At 26.2% G+C, this 16,308-nt stretch overlaps 5 protein-coding genes across 5 annotated transcripts; 3 read left to right on the top strand and 2 right to left on the bottom strand.

Annotated features, from left to right (window-relative positions):
• The first annotated feature begins 640 nt into the window (after positions 1-640).
• On the top strand, positions 641-1,832 carry LOC106787544 (vesicle transport protein SFT2C). Its single transcript, XM_014749968.1, has 3 exons — positions 641-857; positions 996-1,147; positions 1,232-1,832. Exons 1-3 carry the CDS (start codon positions 669-671, stop codon positions 1,512-1,514), a joined length of 624 nt encoding a protein of 207 aa, XP_014605454.1. The 5' UTR covers positions 641-668; the 3' UTR covers positions 1,515-1,832.
• LOC106787543 lies at positions 1,545-3,313 on the bottom strand. Its single transcript, XM_014749967.1, has 5 exons — positions 3,089-3,313; positions 2,937-2,987; positions 2,762-2,872; positions 2,447-2,663; positions 1,545-2,375 (listed from the first exon to the last, which is right to left on the bottom strand). Exons 1-5 carry the CDS (start codon positions 3,193-3,195, stop codon positions 1,836-1,838), a joined length of 1,026 nt encoding a protein of 341 aa, XP_014605453.1. The 5' UTR covers positions 3,196-3,313; the 3' UTR covers positions 1,545-1,835.
• Positions 3,314-3,783: 470 nt separating this feature from the next.
• Positions 3,784-7,056, top strand: LOC106787552 (kidney mitochondrial carrier protein 1). Its single transcript, XM_014749981.1, has 8 exons — positions 3,784-3,969; positions 4,098-4,209; positions 4,305-4,452; positions 4,540-4,819; positions 4,941-5,059; positions 6,608-6,668; positions 6,753-6,842; positions 6,921-7,056. Exons 2-8 carry the CDS (start codon positions 4,128-4,130, stop codon positions 7,035-7,037), a joined length of 897 nt encoding a protein of 298 aa, XP_014605467.1. The 5' UTR covers positions 3,784-3,969; positions 4,098-4,127; the 3' UTR covers positions 7,038-7,056.
• A 906-nt stretch (positions 7,057-7,962) lies between these two features.
• LOC106787551 (protein FAN-like) lies at positions 7,963-12,764 on the bottom strand. The gene is made up of 16 exons (XM_014749980.1): positions 12,480-12,764; positions 12,074-12,307; positions 11,788-11,986; positions 11,527-11,712; positions 11,387-11,458; positions 11,103-11,311; positions 10,877-11,039; positions 10,656-10,810; positions 10,181-10,359; positions 9,906-10,037; positions 9,628-9,831; positions 9,280-9,556; positions 8,956-9,186; positions 8,787-8,875; positions 8,450-8,701; positions 7,963-8,342 (listed from the first exon to the last, which is right to left on the bottom strand). The coding sequence occupies exons 1-16, from the start codon at positions 12,491-12,493 to the stop codon at positions 8,245-8,247; spliced, it is 2,694 nt and encodes an 897-aa protein (XP_014605466.1). The 5' UTR covers positions 12,494-12,764; the 3' UTR covers positions 7,963-8,244.
• Positions 12,765-13,939: 1,175 nt separating this feature from the next.
• LOC106787538 (uncharacterized protein C18orf63-like) lies at positions 13,940-16,281 on the top strand. The gene is made up of 8 exons (XM_014749962.1): positions 13,940-14,085; positions 14,307-14,442; positions 14,529-14,633; positions 14,752-14,939; positions 15,028-15,124; positions 15,198-15,434; positions 15,539-16,006; positions 16,105-16,281. Exons 1-8 carry the CDS (start codon positions 13,940-13,942, stop codon positions 16,279-16,281), a joined length of 1,554 nt encoding a protein of 517 aa, XP_014605448.1.
• The last annotated feature ends 27 nt before the right edge of the window (positions 16,282-16,308 follow it).

Below are 16,308 nucleotides of genomic sequence, written 5' to 3'. Positions count from 1 at the left end.
TAAGGACGCTAGCAAAGAACCATAACAGCAGAAGAAAATGAATGAGTGCTTTTAATTGCTCATTAAAATCTCAATCAAAATTCATAATTGCACATTAAATTCTCAATCAAAATCTATAGTTGCTCACTTTATTAATTATTTATTTATTTAGTTATGAATAATTGAAAAATCATTTTTTTCTGCTGTTGCGATTCTATGCCAACTTTTTTGTGGTGAAATATACAGAAACTCACAAGTTCCCTTTTTTATCTACCCAGCAGAAGAATACCATCAATATTCTATTATTATAATATATCTGTATTCTTTGATAGTATTGTACCGTCATCGCGTTAAGTATTATATCTACTATCGTCCAATGGTGGTATCAGTGGTAACAAAAATAATGCTGGGTAGATAAAAAAGGGAACTTGTGAGTTTCTGTATATTTCACCACAAAAAAGTTAGCATAGAATCGCAACAGTAGAAAAAAATGATTTTTCAATTATTTATAACTAATTAAATAAATAATTAATAAAGTGAGCAATTATGGATTTTGATTGAGAATTTAATGTGCAATTATAAATTTTGATTGAGATTTTAATGAGGAATTAAAAGCACATATTCATTTTTTTCTGCTATTAAAGTTCCTTGCCAGCGTCCCTACTGTTTGAGAACAGTAAATCATTAGAATGGCCGATCTCAATAAAGAGTTAAACGAGTATCTTTTAAGAAATAAAAATGATGAACGATGTGAAATATCTATGGAGACTGAGGCGAGTTCCTCACAGGATTTTAGAAAATGGTATGGAATAATGCATAAAAATAGCGCAAACCAAAGATGGTATAAGGGACTCGGAGAAAAATGTTTTTCTAGCATGGTAAAAAGCTTCACTAATATAACCTTAGCGTCTCGATCGAAATATTTTTCATATCAATATATAATGTGTTGTGTTTTTATTATTATTTATATTTAATATTTTACTATTTCTTTGTTCCCCTTTGATTTTTCTTCTCAGACAAGAAAGCAAAGAATCGCGGCCTGTGCATTATGCGGTATCTCAGGATTTTTTTGCTTATTAATATCTGCATTTTATTTGCCTGTACTTCTTATATATGAAAGAAAATTTGTCGGATTGTACACCTTAGGAAGTATATTAATGTTGTTAAGGTAGGTATTGAAATATTATTAATTTAATTATTATTTTATAAATTGTCAATGTATCAATATTATGAAATAATTTGTCATTTACAGTTTGGCCTTTCTGTGGGGTCCAAGCAATTATTTAGAATCTTTACTTTCACCTAAAAGAAGATACTATGCGCTATCTTATATTACAATGTTGATAGGTACATTGTATTGTACGATCTATTTAAAATCAATGCCGTTAACATTATTGTGCTGCATATTAGAATCCATTGCTCTGATTTTGTTTCTTACATCGAGTTTGCCAGGTGGAACTACTACTTTAAATTTGATCAGCAGACTTTGTACCGGAATGTTCACATCATCAATTGGTACTACGCTCTCTGTATAATGTCATATCTTAGGTATTGAGTACTACTCATTTATAATATTAAGAAATGTTTATTTTTATAATATTAACAAATTTTTGTATAAAGCATTTGAATCTATAGTTTCCAAAGATTGTTCGATGTTATTCTATCATTGTTAGGGCATATCTGTGCATCTGTTTGTATATATTACATCAGTACATTCATTTTCATATACATTTTCGTCTATAAAATATCTTCTAAGAAAATTAACGAATTTTAACATTTTTTGTTTACGATAAAACTATTATTGTACGAAAGCAAATTCGTATAAATAATAACAGAAATTATTATTAGTTTTATAACTAATTAGTTTTATTTATTTTTGGTTTCTTTTTCTTAGGTGCTTTAGTAGCTTTCGTTCTATTACTATTCCCTCGCAATTGTAATACTTTCAAGGGTAGATATGTAGTATTGCCATTATTAGATTTATCCTTTTCAGAGGGAGAGTAAAAATATCTCGTATTCTGTAAACTTGGTATATCAGTATCATTTAAATTAACATCATTAAAAGGAATAAATTCAGGGGTTTTATCATCAATATTCTTAGTATTATCACAGATAACATTAGGTGGAATAAACACTCTTTCTTTACACGAAGATCTAAATTTATAGATATTTTCCATCGAGATAAATTCTTCATTGACTCCAAAAGTACTTTCTTTTTTAGATACACTATCATTTACTTTATCGCTCTTAATTATTGTACAATCTAAAGTCGTTTCTGTATCCATATCTGTAGATAATGTTTGTAATGATCTCATCGGTGCAGGATAATTTTTAGAGATATCTATTACACTATCGTACAACTTATGAAAATGATGATCCAAAGATAACACTATTTTCTATAACCAAACGTACACAGAATCAAAATAAAATAAATAAATTTTTTCAATTAAATATAAAAAGATCATACTTTCAAACCAAGTGCTGTAGATGAAAATCCAATAGTCTCAAACGTAAGAACTTTTAAAGATGATACAAGGAGCAATGGTATTTCTTTCCTTTGTGCCATCATGACAATATGCTTTATTAAAAGTGGCGGTTCCACGTTAGCATCCAATAGAACACAACATACTGCATCTTTTTCTAATGAGCGTGTAACAGTATTCACACCAAGGACTACTGAATTTCTAAATAAATGAAAAAACAAGACAAATTACTTAAAATAAATGTTGGTGTTAGGATTGCACTAAGGTTTGATGTTAAATTTATAAAAAAATAAACTTACAACATATCCCTTTTGGGGAATGGTTCCTCACTAACTTTTGGCTCTTCTTTTGGTTCATTTTCTATACGTCCCCTTTTTTTACTCGATGGTCTTCTTAATACTGGAAGTAATCTATAAAATATTGATATAATTTATTTAATTATGAAAACACACAAACATCAATGTAACAACTTACTCTTCTAGTATAGAGTTTAATTTTACTTTATCCTCTTGTTTTACCACAGGCCTATTAATAGAATAAAAAAAAAAGAACATTTTTATCTTATAAAGTTAGAGATATTTTATGATAAAAAAAAAATAAAACATTAAGAAAAGTAAACAATGTACCAATAATTATCATGCGGTTGAGCTAGAACATTACGCAATTTGATAGATGTTCGTTTCCCTGACAAACTTTGTCTCTGTTGTTGTTTTGTCAATACCGGTGTATCCATAATAAAAAACTTATTATTATTGTATTTAAAATAAATCGATAAATCTTGTCATTCCTAGAATCATGGAAGATACAGAAACTAAGTAATGAAGTGTAATATTTAGGTTAGGTGCATACAATGTTCACCTGGTGACAGATTTAGGAAACAATATTGAATAAAAATATGTCTTAATTATTTTAAATTATAAGCGCTTAAATACATTTTAATTTTTTTAAATTACTTTTATATAATAATCTTAAATATATATTAGTCTTTAAATCATTTAGTATATAAAATTTAAATTACTATTGTTGTAATGTTGAATATATGTATTCTCTTATTATTAATATTTACAATAATAGTAAATAATATTTAGTAAAATGTGAGGTTAGGTATTTAAAAGAAAAAGTCAATGGTAAAAATATTGTGAAACAAACAACACTACAATATTTTACATTAATTTGATATTTATAATATTATCAGCTAATAAACAATTCATTCGTAATATGTTTGGTGATAATGGTATATGTTTTGGTGATAATTATGATGAGATATTTCATATCTTGTTTGTTTCACAAGTTCTATGATCACGTCTAATGTAATTTTTAGTTTCTGGTTGACGAATGAGCTCTCGTGACCGTATACGAGGGAGAATATTTTAAATTAATCTTTTTTAAGTATAGATTGACATTGTTATATACATATTTTTTTTGTGGGAAAAGAATTTCATTATTATTGCAGTGATATTTAAGAAAATCAATATAAATTGTTATACTTGTTAAACGTTTGTTGTAGGTAATGTATAAATAAGTGTTTCTTAAATATTATTTTATTATATACTGTTATTGTAATAACTATAACGATAAGAAATCTATGTTCTGTTTTATATTGATACTTATGAAAAATTGTTTATTAATTAATAGAATTTATTGCTCAAAAAATAACCTAAGGTGATGGGAGAAAGACAATCTAGACAATCTAACGATTGGCGACCTTTTGTTTATGGAGGCCTTGCTTCTATCGTTGCAGAGTTAGGTAGGTTTATTCAAATTGACATAACTATTTTATTAATATCTTTAATTATTCATAATTAGTCTTGTATTAATATTTATGTCTATTTTTTTTTCTAGGTACTTTTCCTTTGGATACAACAAAAACACGTTTGCAAGTGCAAGGTCAAAAATTAGATAGAAAGCATGCACATTTAAAGTATTCTGGTATGACTAACGCTTTATTTCAAATATCTAAAGAAGAAGGATTCCGAGCTTTATATTCTGGGTATTTTAATTTTTATTAAGTCGACAAAAGTATTAGTTTTGTAGTTACTTGTTATCACATTATTTACTTTTGATTTAAATTCTATAGGATTAGTTCCGCTATTCTTAGACAAGCTACGTATGGAACAATAAAGTTTGGAACATATTATTCGCTGCAAGAAATCGCTACAAAAAAATGGGGAACAGATGATGCAGTACTTATTAATATTATATGCGCAGCATTAGCTGGTGCAATATCAAGTGCAATAGCTAATCCTACCGATGTGATAAAAGTTCGTATGCAAGTAACAGGTATCGATGCTAATTTATCCTTAATGAGTTGCTTCCAAGATGTTTATCAACATGAAGGCATACGTGGCTTATGGAGGGTAATGTATATAATTCCAATCAAAATATAAACTTTGTTTATGCAAGCAAAATGAAATTAACAGTTCTATGTAGTAAGTAAGTTCCATTGCAAATAATTACATTTTTTTAATATTCTTACAGGGTGTAGGGCCAACTGCTCAAAGAGCGGCCATTATCGCGGCGGTAGAATTACCTATTTATGACTTTAGTAAGAGTAAATTTATGGAATTTCTTGGGGACAGCGTTAGTAACCATTTTGTGTAAGTCTCGAATTGAAACATTTGATAACAAAACAAAATTTAATACTATATGTATGCATCGGCACAAATTATAATGTTTTAGAAAGATTTTTTATATTGACTATTGATTCCAATCTATTATGGTACAATAATTTGATTTCTTTTAATTCTGAAAACAATTTTTTATAATTGTAATTTATCACTTTTACATTATATTTATATATAAGCATATTGTACATTGTAATACATTGTATTACATAATGCGTGTTGTACAATGTGTATTACTGATACTAATTGTATCAGCTTAACCCTTATCCAAGCAAATTTTGTACTCTTCTTTATATGGCAAAGAAATCAATGATTCTTACTTTGCTATAAATTATATTTCAATCTATTGTTTTATATAATTAAAAAAATATATTTTAATTTAATAATAATTAGCTTTTTCAAAATGTGTATTAAAAAACATCTCGTATAATACATGATGTCATGTGACAATATATTCCGTCATCTCAAAGGTGTGCCTTCCTTATTAATATTTTGTTTCGATGTGCATTTTGTTGATATGCTTTACTTTACATAACATTTTGTTCATCATATATTATTTTATATTTTTTAATGCATTTGTTAAAATTACAACAATTGACATTGATTGTCATTTTAATAACATAATAATAATACTTTATCTCTCAAAACTTTATTTAGGTTTTAGCAATGGATTTCATCATTTTACATGATGGAGTAATATCTAATGTTTGTATTAAGAGAGAGGAAAAGAAAGGAACAATCATTTCCTAAAATATCAACATTTTATTTCCAGGTCCATACTCATTATCTTGCACATGGGCGCAAGCAGTACATGGATGATATTGAGATGACCTCAGAGACTTAATACTAAAGTGTTCAGCACTCCGTGTTCAGTATAAGTTTATTGACACGTTCCTGCAAATGTTCTGCAACAAGAACCTTTTTTGGTTAGCAATTTATGCATCCCCCGAGCTTTAGAAAATCCATTTACTAATTGCTAAACAGTGCATTATTTAAAAATCAATATATATATATTTATAAATATATATGTATATACATATATTATTACAATTAGTCATCGCAATTGCTGCATTGGAGGAGAAATCCTCTTGTTTTTTTTTGTTTTCCTTAATTAATATTGTTTTCTTTTTTTTTCCTTTTGATCCCAAAATACATTAATCGATACTAACAAATGATATTGTATGCTTTCTTATAATAATCATACGTCAGCACAGACATCATATATCTTAATACAAATTCACGCATAATGCCTGGATAAGGGTTCTTATTCTTCTTGTAATATACAACATTGACAATATGTGTTTAATAGAAATACGAATAATGTTAATTATTAGTAAATTCTTTTATAACTATTCACAAAACGAAAATTCAATCTTCGTAGTTGTTCAAATTTTTTTTTTATCTCACTATTCGATACTTTATAATAAAATTATGAATTATTTAGTAACCGAGCCTGCAAACAAAAATCGATTGAAGAGAATTAACAAACTGATATAATTTAGATTCTAATTTATATTTCAGATCTAGTTTTATCGCCAGTATGGGTAGTGCAGTCGCTTCTACTCCCATAGATGTTGTACGTGTAAGTAATTGTATAATCATAAGATCAAAGATTAAATTTTTATCTCTTATACAAATTTAATTTTCATCGACATTTTAATTTTAGACACGACTGATGAATCAAAGAAGAGTATCAACTTCTAGTGGCAAATTACCACCTCATATTTATACTGGAAGTATGGATTGTTTCATTCAGGTATTGGTAACTGTTGATAACAATTTTCAATTCTTCTTAAATTAAAACAAATTTATATTCTATACTTCAAACTTTCAGACCATAAAAAATGAAGGATTTTTTGCATTGTATAAAGGATTTATACCAACATGGTTTAGAATGGGTCCATGGAATATTATATTCTTTATTACTTACGAACAATTGAAACAACTTTAATCATTAGTAGCTTATCTTAGAAAAGAAAAAAGTATTGATCCTATGCTTTAAAAGAGTTAACAGTATATATAATAACTGGATCAGTGTATTTTTGTTGTTGCATTTAGCGTTAAGATTCTTTTTTTTAAATTAATTTATCTTCGTGTCTTCTCTTTACAAAGTTAATAGAAATTAATGTAAAGATTACTCCTTAAATGATGACATTGTAAAAAGTGTACAACATAATTTTTTTATCAATGAAAGCAGAATTCTTTAAAGTACAGAAAACGATAAATCTAAAAGTTTGCATTCGATCTTAAATTTGCATTTCATCGTTGCAACAAAAAGAAAACAAAGAAAGGAAAAGCACATATAATGTTTCTAGTATACTTTAGAAACGATATATATTTTTCTCAATAAAAATAAACTGTTTAAAAGAAATGTTTTAAAAGTATATTTTAAAAAATAATGACTGATATTAAATGTTCTATAAAAAAGAAAAAAAAAATTAAAAAAAAAGAATGGAATAATCTCTAATTAAAAACATTCTATATCTAGTCAAAATGAAAAATTTTCAAATCCAAAACTGCTAAGTATTATAAAAATAATTCACATTTTAAAAGCGATAATGAAAAATATGTAAAAGCACGCGTAGAGTATATATATATATAAAAACTTAAATTTAATATTTATATTTTTCTGAGGGATCTTACATGGTATTATATATATAGATAGATATATGTATACATACATACAATACATACTCTATTGTCAAAATAATTAATTTTATTTACTGTATAATATAAAATCATCATTTTAGGATACTCATGAAAAGATCTGTTGCACACATGTAACTATTATTTAAAATATAAATGTTCGCAAATAATTGAGATATAAATTTTTAAATATCGTCCTGCAGTTTATTTACACGCTTTTTACAAAATAAACAAAAAGAAGAAGGATTCTTATTTTTTCTAAACAGTATATTTAATTTCATCTTTTGATATATATATATTTACAACGTTTCTTGAATTTCAACAAAATAATTAATCTTTATTAAATCATATTTACTTGTAACTAAAACAGATATATTAATAATAATAAAATAAAGTAAAGAATACTTGAAGTATATTTAAACTTATCTTTCAAGAACAATTACACATTTTTTCTCTTTTCTTTTTTAACTTTTTTTTTTTAATTATAATATTTATAATAGGCAAATTATTCATCACTTCTTTTTACATTCCCAAACTATAACTTTTCTATCTTTTCCACCTGTTATAACCATATTATTATTAGTAGTTACCGCTATTGTGAAAATTGGTCCTGAAATTGTTAAAAAATAAACAATTAATTATATTATTACACACATATATTTAATTAATTAATTAATAACTTTAAAAAGATGTATGTAGTAATAAATTATGTATTACCGTCATGACAATGGATTTTGGACAGAAAAACCGCTTCTGGAAAATTCCATAAACTGACATTTCCAGCACTGTCTCCTATTAATAATAACATTCTGATCCATTTTAATGATAATGCTTCGTGTTCCAAAGTTGTATGATAAATCTGAGTACTAGTTTGAATATCAACGATATTCAATGCTTGATCTTCTCCGCAAGTAACAATGCTCTTGCATTCAGGATCAAACGTCATTGCATTTACTTTTCCAGTGTGACCTTTTAATGAAATAAAATTCTAGTCATTAATTTCACATTTTAAAAATTTATTTACAATTAGAAGTAAATGTAAAAAAAATATTACTTTTAACGGTAAATTGTAAACTATAATTGTCCATACTCCACAAAAATAATTCTCCATCTTCTGTGCCAGATACTAATAACATCTCATTGCTATAAATATTAAAATTAATTTCAATTTAATTCTAGGAATTATAAGAAATTTGAAAATTTTAAATGAATAAAAGAATCACCTGGATATGTCGATACACGTTATTTTTGAATCATGATCTAGCTGAGCTATAAAATATTCTGATGGTTTAATTTTTGATCCAGAGATGTAACTCTGCCAAACTTTGGCAGTACAATCCCACGATCCAGAAATAACAATTTGTCGCGACGGACTCCATGCCAAACAAGAAATTGCATCTTCGTGAGCTCGTAATGTATCAATCGTTTTACCAAATTCTATATCGTAAAATATCCTGAAAATAAAAACGTCGATTGAACGTCATTTAATAATAACGTTAAAGTTAGATGTAATATTTTCATTATTATAGAATTAGATATTTATTTACAGTGAATTGTCCCATGATCCAACAACGAGTATATTATGAGACGATGCTGTATAATATGATATACAGGATGAAAGTGGCAGAGATGATAAAGGAACACTTCGTGTTGGTTTTTTGTCTTTAATGGAATATAACTTAAACATACCATCATGACCTACAGATAGTATTTCATCATATGTTCCTTTATTAATTACTATAATACAGCTTACTCCGTCCTTATGTGATTGAAATGTTAGAAATTCGGATAAATTGATCGAATCTTTTGTGAGAGACTTATTGTCTGAAAAACGATTTAAAAAATAAAATAATATTAACAGCAATTGAATGTAATTCAATCGATAGAAGGCATACCCGTGTCTGTCGTGTTTGAAATAGTTAACATTGAAATATTTAACGCATCTATCACTGGTGCTAATCTTTTAGGATGAGGCAAAGTAAAAACTTGTTTAGGAATTTGTCCAAATTCCATTATTTGTACTTCATATCCGTGTCGATCATTAATATCTCGAATCGTATCTAAATCAACTGCACCCTCATAACACAGGTGAAAAAATACTAAAAATATATATACGTATAATAAATTTACAAGACCATGTTAACAAAAAAGAACTAACATTAGACATTATTACCATTATCAGCTTTTATTGCTTCAATTCCTTTTTGCTTGTATCCAAAGATCAAATCTATCCAGTGATTTAAATTCTTTGAAACGTAATCGCTTTCTAAAGCATTTCTTAATTTTTGGATAAAATCTGAAGGTCCTGAAATCGATATAGTTGAAAAAAAAAACAAAAAATGATTAAATTACAAATACTTTAATAAGTAAAGATATAATAAAATAAAAATATGTAATATCAAATCCCTAACAGTTTGTAGAAAAGTATGCACATAGGAAATATTTTACCTTCTGCCCAAGGTGGCAGCTGCACATCACCGATTTTAGTACCATCGTGTCGATAACCAAAATCAATACCATAACTATTTACTAAAAAATCACCACCATTGTTTGTGTCATAAAACTCTGGGATCAATTCTTTAAAGTCAGACATGTTCACCAAAACATTTTTCCATACGTCAGCTACACTGTTAGGTATTTTATTTGCAAGAGAGTGAAACAAAAAATCGATTCTGCATTCTGGTATTAAAAGTATGAGTCTGATATTAAAGGCAAGTACAATGAAATACTATTTCGTTAATACGCAACGCTATTATTCAACTTTTCTAGCCATATATCACAAATAAATTATCAGTGTTAAATTTTTTAAATACAAAATATTTTTCATTATAATTTGCATAGAGAGAGAGAGAGAGAGAGAGAGAGAGAAAGAGAGAGGAGAAAGAAAGAGAGTAAAGAAATATGATTAGGTTTGTAATAATACCTGTTAAACATTCTATCAGGATGATCAAATCTTCCATTTTGAAGACAAAGCATATATTGCGGATACTTTCTCACTAAGTAAAATAATACAAAACCTGGCGTACTGTAATGAGATCCGTAAAGAAATTTTTGTTCTAACATTTCTGAGTAACGTTCCTATACACAAAATAATATATAATCATATAAGATACTATAATAATAATTTTTTTAATAATGATTTACCTTTAATCTTTCTAATCTAGTAGGTTCAAGAGCGCCGATAGGCTTAGAAAGATCTCTATAAATATCAGGGTTGTTTAAATCCAATGTTGCTGATGTGTAATCTTTTATTATCCATGGTATTACAGGATATTGAGTCAAATCATGGAAAGTTCTGTCTGCCAAACTAAAACATAATTATTAATTAATTAATAATCTTTATTATATTAATTTTTTTATGTATCTTTACCTATTAATATACAAAAGGTAATCATAATTTGACAAAGAACCATTCTGCCACCTCATCGTCATTTGATTCTGAGGAACAGTTTCCAGCGATACAGCAGATTGATCTAATAATTTGTTATAAAGTTCATCTCTATCATTTTGATTATTTAAAGAAAGAAACAAGTATTCGATTTTACTATCAGCTTGCTTCTGCCATTTTATTTCAAGGCCCTATTTATAATAATAATTATTATTATTAGATAAATAAATAATGTAAATGTTATAGTTGGTAATTTTGATACGTACGACTTGTCTCAAAAGAAATCTTCTTCGTATAATACTACTTATATCTTTTAATTGTATTTTTAAAACAGGATGCTGAAAAAATAGTTTAATTAATCATAGAATTTTATAATATGAATGAACATACAAATGTATGGGCTCACCTGATCCATATTATTATAAGGTTGAAAATATAATCTAGACGTAGTCAATAATACCCTGCCTGGATTAATAACGAGTGGTAATACTTTATTAGCTTGAATTTCTAAAACAACCGTTTCATACAAATCTTCTAACCAAGATGTATCGAAAGATACACGAGATTGTCTGGAGTGAACTATGGTCATTATCTTGTAAAAAGAAACAATTGTTATAATGCAAAAAGACTTAATAATGCACACATATTATATTTAAAAATGATATACCATTGCGTTTTGTTCAGCTGTTGGCAAAGTAGCAGCACGATACAATTGCAATATTTGAGGAAGACAATTTTCTACCTTGGCATAATTGAAACAAAATTGAAACATTGCATTTTTATGGATAAATTTATATGGGGCAAGAACATTTTTCTCTAACATCTCCACATACTGTTTACATTTAATATTTAACATATTAGTGGGTCTGAAAAATTGTTAAGCGTCAGCAATTGATAACAATTAATAATATTGCATTGAACTAATCTAAATAACATTGGAAAATAATGCTTACGTTTCTATATTATCTTCTGAATTATCCTGCTCGACGGTTGTGATTTCTTTAAGTTGTATTTTGATCAAGGGTTGAATGAAATCTTTATTAACAAAAACTAAAGACTTGGAACAAAGTTTCAATCTTCCGTCAATCCATTCTTTTTGTTTTGGAAAGGAAGATTTTACCGCTCTCATCTGTACGCTATAATCTTCAAAAAATATTTCTCCAGGCTCTAACAAGAGCATAGTAAATCTATAAAAAAGAAATATTTTGCAGGCTAGTTTGAGATCATAAGTACTATAAATCCTAATAAATCCTGATAAAAAATACTACACAGATTGCGTGCATAATAAATTATTTATTAATATTACTAACAAACTTATAAGAAACGTGCAAATTATATTAGGAATAATAATCGGCTTACCTTTCTTTTTCCATTATTATGTATTTATAAGTATAAAAAGAGTTCCCATTTACATATCACAATCGTTTCTTCTTCTTCTCTTATTGTCTAACTTGTAACAATAATTATTTACGTACTTTCATTTTGAACTAATATTTTTAATTTTAATAATTAAATTGCTCTAATTTTTATTTTAAAACAAGTAACTATCACATCGGTATGAATTATGAATCATCTGAAAGTTTATTTCTATAGTTCAATGATATTTCATGGTTACAGTAATGTATACATATTGTAATTTACCATTACAATAATCAAGGAATTTTTTTCTTTTCTTTTTCAGAGTTTTGATATTATTTATTACAATTAGTATAAAATACAATCTAATTTATAAATTAAATATTTTTATATATTTTATCCTATAAGTTATAATAATTAAAAACAATGTTTCTTTAGAAACCTATTATATTAGGTATTGTTATATATTACCGACGAAGTAAACTAATTACCGACGGAGTATTGCCGTTATTGCCGCGATTTATGAAGTAGTGCGATTGTCAATTGTTCGTCGGTTGTCTTAAGAATAAGAACGTTTTGTAGCGTAGTTTCAAATCTCATTAGTTTTATCATTTTAATTACAATTATTAAAATACTTTAGCATCATTTTTAATTAAGAAGAAATCTATAAGAAATAAAGTGGATCATATATACTTTATAAGCAAATATGCGTTATTGTATGTGTAAGAAGAATTTTACCATTGTAATCGACACATTTTCTTAAATTAACAATTTTTTTCTTTTTCTACGCAATAATTGAATAATATTTTGTTATAAATACATATCCTTAGTATTAAGATTTAGGATATTATTAAATTATACTTTAATTATCGAAGTTTTAATGAAATTATGCTATAATTTCGAGAGACTCTCAAGTGAAAGTTTTGTGTGCTCGTAAGACGGTGATTTATTTTATTCATTTATTTTATTATACATAAGTGATTATGTGATATATTGTTGTATTTTTTGAAAGTATCATGAAAATATTTCGTTGAACAAATTAAGAAATACGTTTAATTAGATGCTTCCTGTGCACCAATAAGTTACTTGAAAATCTGGAAATCAAAATAATTTTTTAGTAAGGTATTCATGATAAAAAATATTTTTAAATTTTTATTATATGAATTGAGTCTCCATAACAACAACTTACTCGTGTTAAGCCCCAAGTTAATGGACTGTTATTTTTTACTTGTAAAATATTTAATTATTTTATTGATTAAAAAACAAATGAATGTTTAAATTAGAGTATCAAATTAACTTTCCAAATTTCTATTTTATTCAAAATTAATTTCAAACTTTGTTTCAATCGTTCTTTCCATCTTCATATCATTTTTCTTAGAATAAGTTTCTTTATTTTATTTTAACAATTAAGAGGAATTATATTTCTTATCGAATTTGTTTATCTCAATAGGGATTAATTAGAAATGGATAATAAGAATAAAGAATTTGTCTCGCATGCTACGCTTCCACGTAAAGAAGAGCTCCGTTGCATTGTTTGTGAAATCGATTTTATCGAAGTTCAAAATTCGTTAGCAAAGTCGAATTATCATTGGCAAACATTAAAATGTCGGTAAGATTATTATATTAATTAATTAATTATTTATCATTATTATTATTATATAAAAAAAGTGAGCGTGGAAAATAATGATATGCATTTTACCGCACGAAGATCTTCACTTAAGAATCTTTCGAAACTTATGATATAATTTCAGTAAAACATCGATAATTAAAGTTTAATCGATTAATTATTTTTAATTTAAATGATTCTGATTAATGTAAATTCATTTTTAGATTAATTATTCATATTTTTCCTGAAATTATTGCATCTCCACAACCTGGCACAAATAATTCAATAGTTATTATCGTTTCTAATAAATTTTTGAAGACTGGAAAATTGCAGAAAACTTTACGAACTTTGAATATGCTGGCAAGTGTTTTATTAATATTAGATATTCATTTTATTTATTTAAATAATAAAGAAATTCTTTTTTTTATTTAATTTTTATTTTATAGTTTAAAAATCCACAACCAGTAACAATAGAAGATTATATCATTTGTCTTAATTATACGATAGAATGTAAATTAGCACCAAGATGGAACAAAGTTGGACAATATTTTGTACAAGGAAAACAATTTTATATGTCCATGCAAGAAATGAATGCATTAAAATTGCAAATTTCTATAAACGGTATTTCAATTTATTATCAAATGATTTATGCATATGTTTATACATTAGATTTTATATTGGAACAAATTTATAGATGAAAACGTGTCGTTTACATTTCAACCGAGGAAACTCAAAATACCGTTTATACAATTAGAAGATTTTTATTTGTTACGTTCAACGATAGTTGATTTTCTAATAGATAATAATGGTTTTATCAATTTGGTAGATTTTTCTCAATCGGTATACGCCTTACCAAGGTATTTTCAAATGTTTTAAAATTTTTATTTAAATAATTCTTTTTAAATTTTAATAACATAAATTTTCTATTGTAAATTATTACCTTAGTATGTGTATGGGAAAAGTTATATCTGTAACTAAAAAGATTCCATCAAGTTGTCCATTCAAAGATTATGTACAATTACGTAGACATTGGAAGAATATGGTATAGTTTATTTTTAAATTTGATTAATTAAAATTTATGAAATTTTTTATACAGCTGATATAATTATTTGCAGTATGGTTATCGGTTACCCCAAACATCTGAAGGAATTATTTATTACAATATTAAATTTCCATTTTCCAGTGTTAATCGTTTTACATATCCAAACACATGCGTAGCTTTTAAACCTATACAATTATTTCCTTGCAACGATAGCGAGTATATAATTTCTCAATTTATTGATGATATATGTGAGACAATATCTGATATATGTGGCAATCGGTTACAAATATTGTCGCATCAAAAAACAAATGTACAATTCTTTTCGTTAAATGAAGTATGAACAATTTATTTCATATTATAATTAATGTATTTATATAGTAGAGTGTACATACAATTTTCTACTTTTTTTTATAGTATACATCAAGTATTAAGAATAAACTATCACCACCAGAAAACAAAAGAACGAGTTCATTTTTTATGGATATGACAAATACTGAAAAAAAACCGAGATTAGAGTTTTCATCAAAATATGAACATTGGTTATTAACTAATACAGAAAAACCAATGTGTCAAACATTAAAACCAACTGGATATTTAAATGAAATTGAAAAAATTCATACTACGAGTATACCTGTTGCTATTAATAATAAAAAAACAATTCTTAATGATCAAGATGAAATAAACGATAGTAAATTAATGAATAATAATTCATTAAATTACAATGAAACACTTGCTACATCTTCTAATTGTGTACAGCATATGAAGAGAAAATGTCCAGTTTTTGATATCAATAGAGAATCAATGTATTCCATACAACAAAGTACGGATACTAATACAAAATTAAATCAAACATTTGTGAATATCAGGAATGATATAAAAATGGTTAGTAAAAATCGTCTTGTGCTTTGCAATAATATATTTCATTCTTATTTTAATAACATTTTTTTATAAATAAATATATAATAATCTTATTTGCACAGAATCAAGAAGTTGACATAGAATTGTTAGCGAAACTTAACCAATTAAATCAAGTTAATAGTTCTGTTTTAAGAGATTGGTTACAGAGATATTCAATTCCATATAAAGTCAAAGACAAGAAGACTGATTTAATATCAAAAATAATGGGCCACATAAAGAAGAAAGGAACTCACAAGTAGAACTCAGTAACTAACATTTTTTTAAAT

This window comes from Polistes canadensis, unplaced genomic scaffold (assembly GCF_001313835.1).
Source record: "Polistes canadensis isolate GaletaPanama2010 unplaced genomic scaffold, ASM131383v1 scaffold_104, whole genome shotgun sequence".
Classification (NCBI taxonomy): Eukaryota; Metazoa; Arthropoda; class Insecta; order Hymenoptera; family Vespidae; genus Polistes; species Polistes canadensis.
The sequence above is the reverse complement of the archived record's forward strand: the minus strand, read 5'-3'. Positions and strand labels throughout refer to the sequence as shown.

Excerpts from the sequence above, each read along its gene's own strand:
- LOC106787543 (XM_014749967.1), bottom strand. The coding sequence starts at position 3,195 with ATGGATACACCGGTATTGACAAAACAACAACAGAGACAAAGTTTGTCA. Across the intron at positions 2,988-3,088 it reads CAACCGCATGATAATTATTG|GCCTGTGGTAAAACAAGAGG; the intron begins GTACATTGTTTA and ends TTCTATTAATAG. Across the intron at positions 2,376-2,446 it reads CTACAGCACTTGGTTTGAAA|AAAATAGTGTTATCTTTGGA; the intron begins GTATGATCTTTT and ends GTTTGGTTATAG.
- LOC106787552 (XM_014749981.1), top strand. The coding sequence starts at position 4,128 with ATGGGAGAAAGACAATCTAGACAATCTAACGATTGGCGACCTTTTGTT. Across the intron at positions 4,210-4,304 it reads TTCTATCGTTGCAGAGTTAG|GTACTTTTCCTTTGGATACA; the intron begins GTAGGTTTATTC and ends TTTTTTTTCTAG. Across the intron at positions 5,060-6,607 it reads AGCGTTAGTAACCATTTTGT|ATCTAGTTTTATCGCCAGTA; the intron begins GTAAGTCTCGAA and ends TTTATATTTCAG.
- LOC106787551 (XM_014749980.1), bottom strand. Across the intron at positions 9,557-9,627 it reads TTCAAACACGACAGACACGG|ACAATAAGTCTCTCACAAAA; the intron begins GTATGCCTTCTA and ends ATCGTTTTTCAG. Across the intron at positions 8,343-8,449 it reads CAAAATCCATTGTCATGACG|GACCAATTTTCACAATAGCG; the intron begins GTAATACATAAT and ends TAACAATTTCAG.
- LOC106787538 (XM_014749962.1), top strand. The coding sequence starts at position 13,940 with ATGGATAATAAGAATAAAGAATTTGTCTCGCATGCTACGCTTCCACGT. Across the intron at positions 14,443-14,528 it reads TACGAACTTTGAATATGCTG|TTTAAAAATCCACAACCAGT; the intron begins GCAAGTGTTTTA and ends TTTATTTTATAG. Across the intron at positions 15,435-15,538 it reads TGTCGCATCAAAAAACAAAT|TATACATCAAGTATTAAGAA; the intron begins GTACAATTCTTT and ends TTTTTTTTATAG.
- LOC106787544 (XM_014749968.1), top strand. The coding sequence starts at position 669 with ATGGCCGATCTCAATAAAGAGTTAAACGAGTATCTTTTAAGAAATAAA. Across the intron at positions 858-995 it reads AAAAATGTTTTTCTAGCATG|ACAAGAAAGCAAAGAATCGC; the intron begins GTAAAAAGCTTC and ends TTTTCTTCTCAG. Across the intron at positions 1,148-1,231 it reads AGTATATTAATGTTGTTAAG|TTTGGCCTTTCTGTGGGGTC; the intron begins GTAGGTATTGAA and ends TGTCATTTACAG.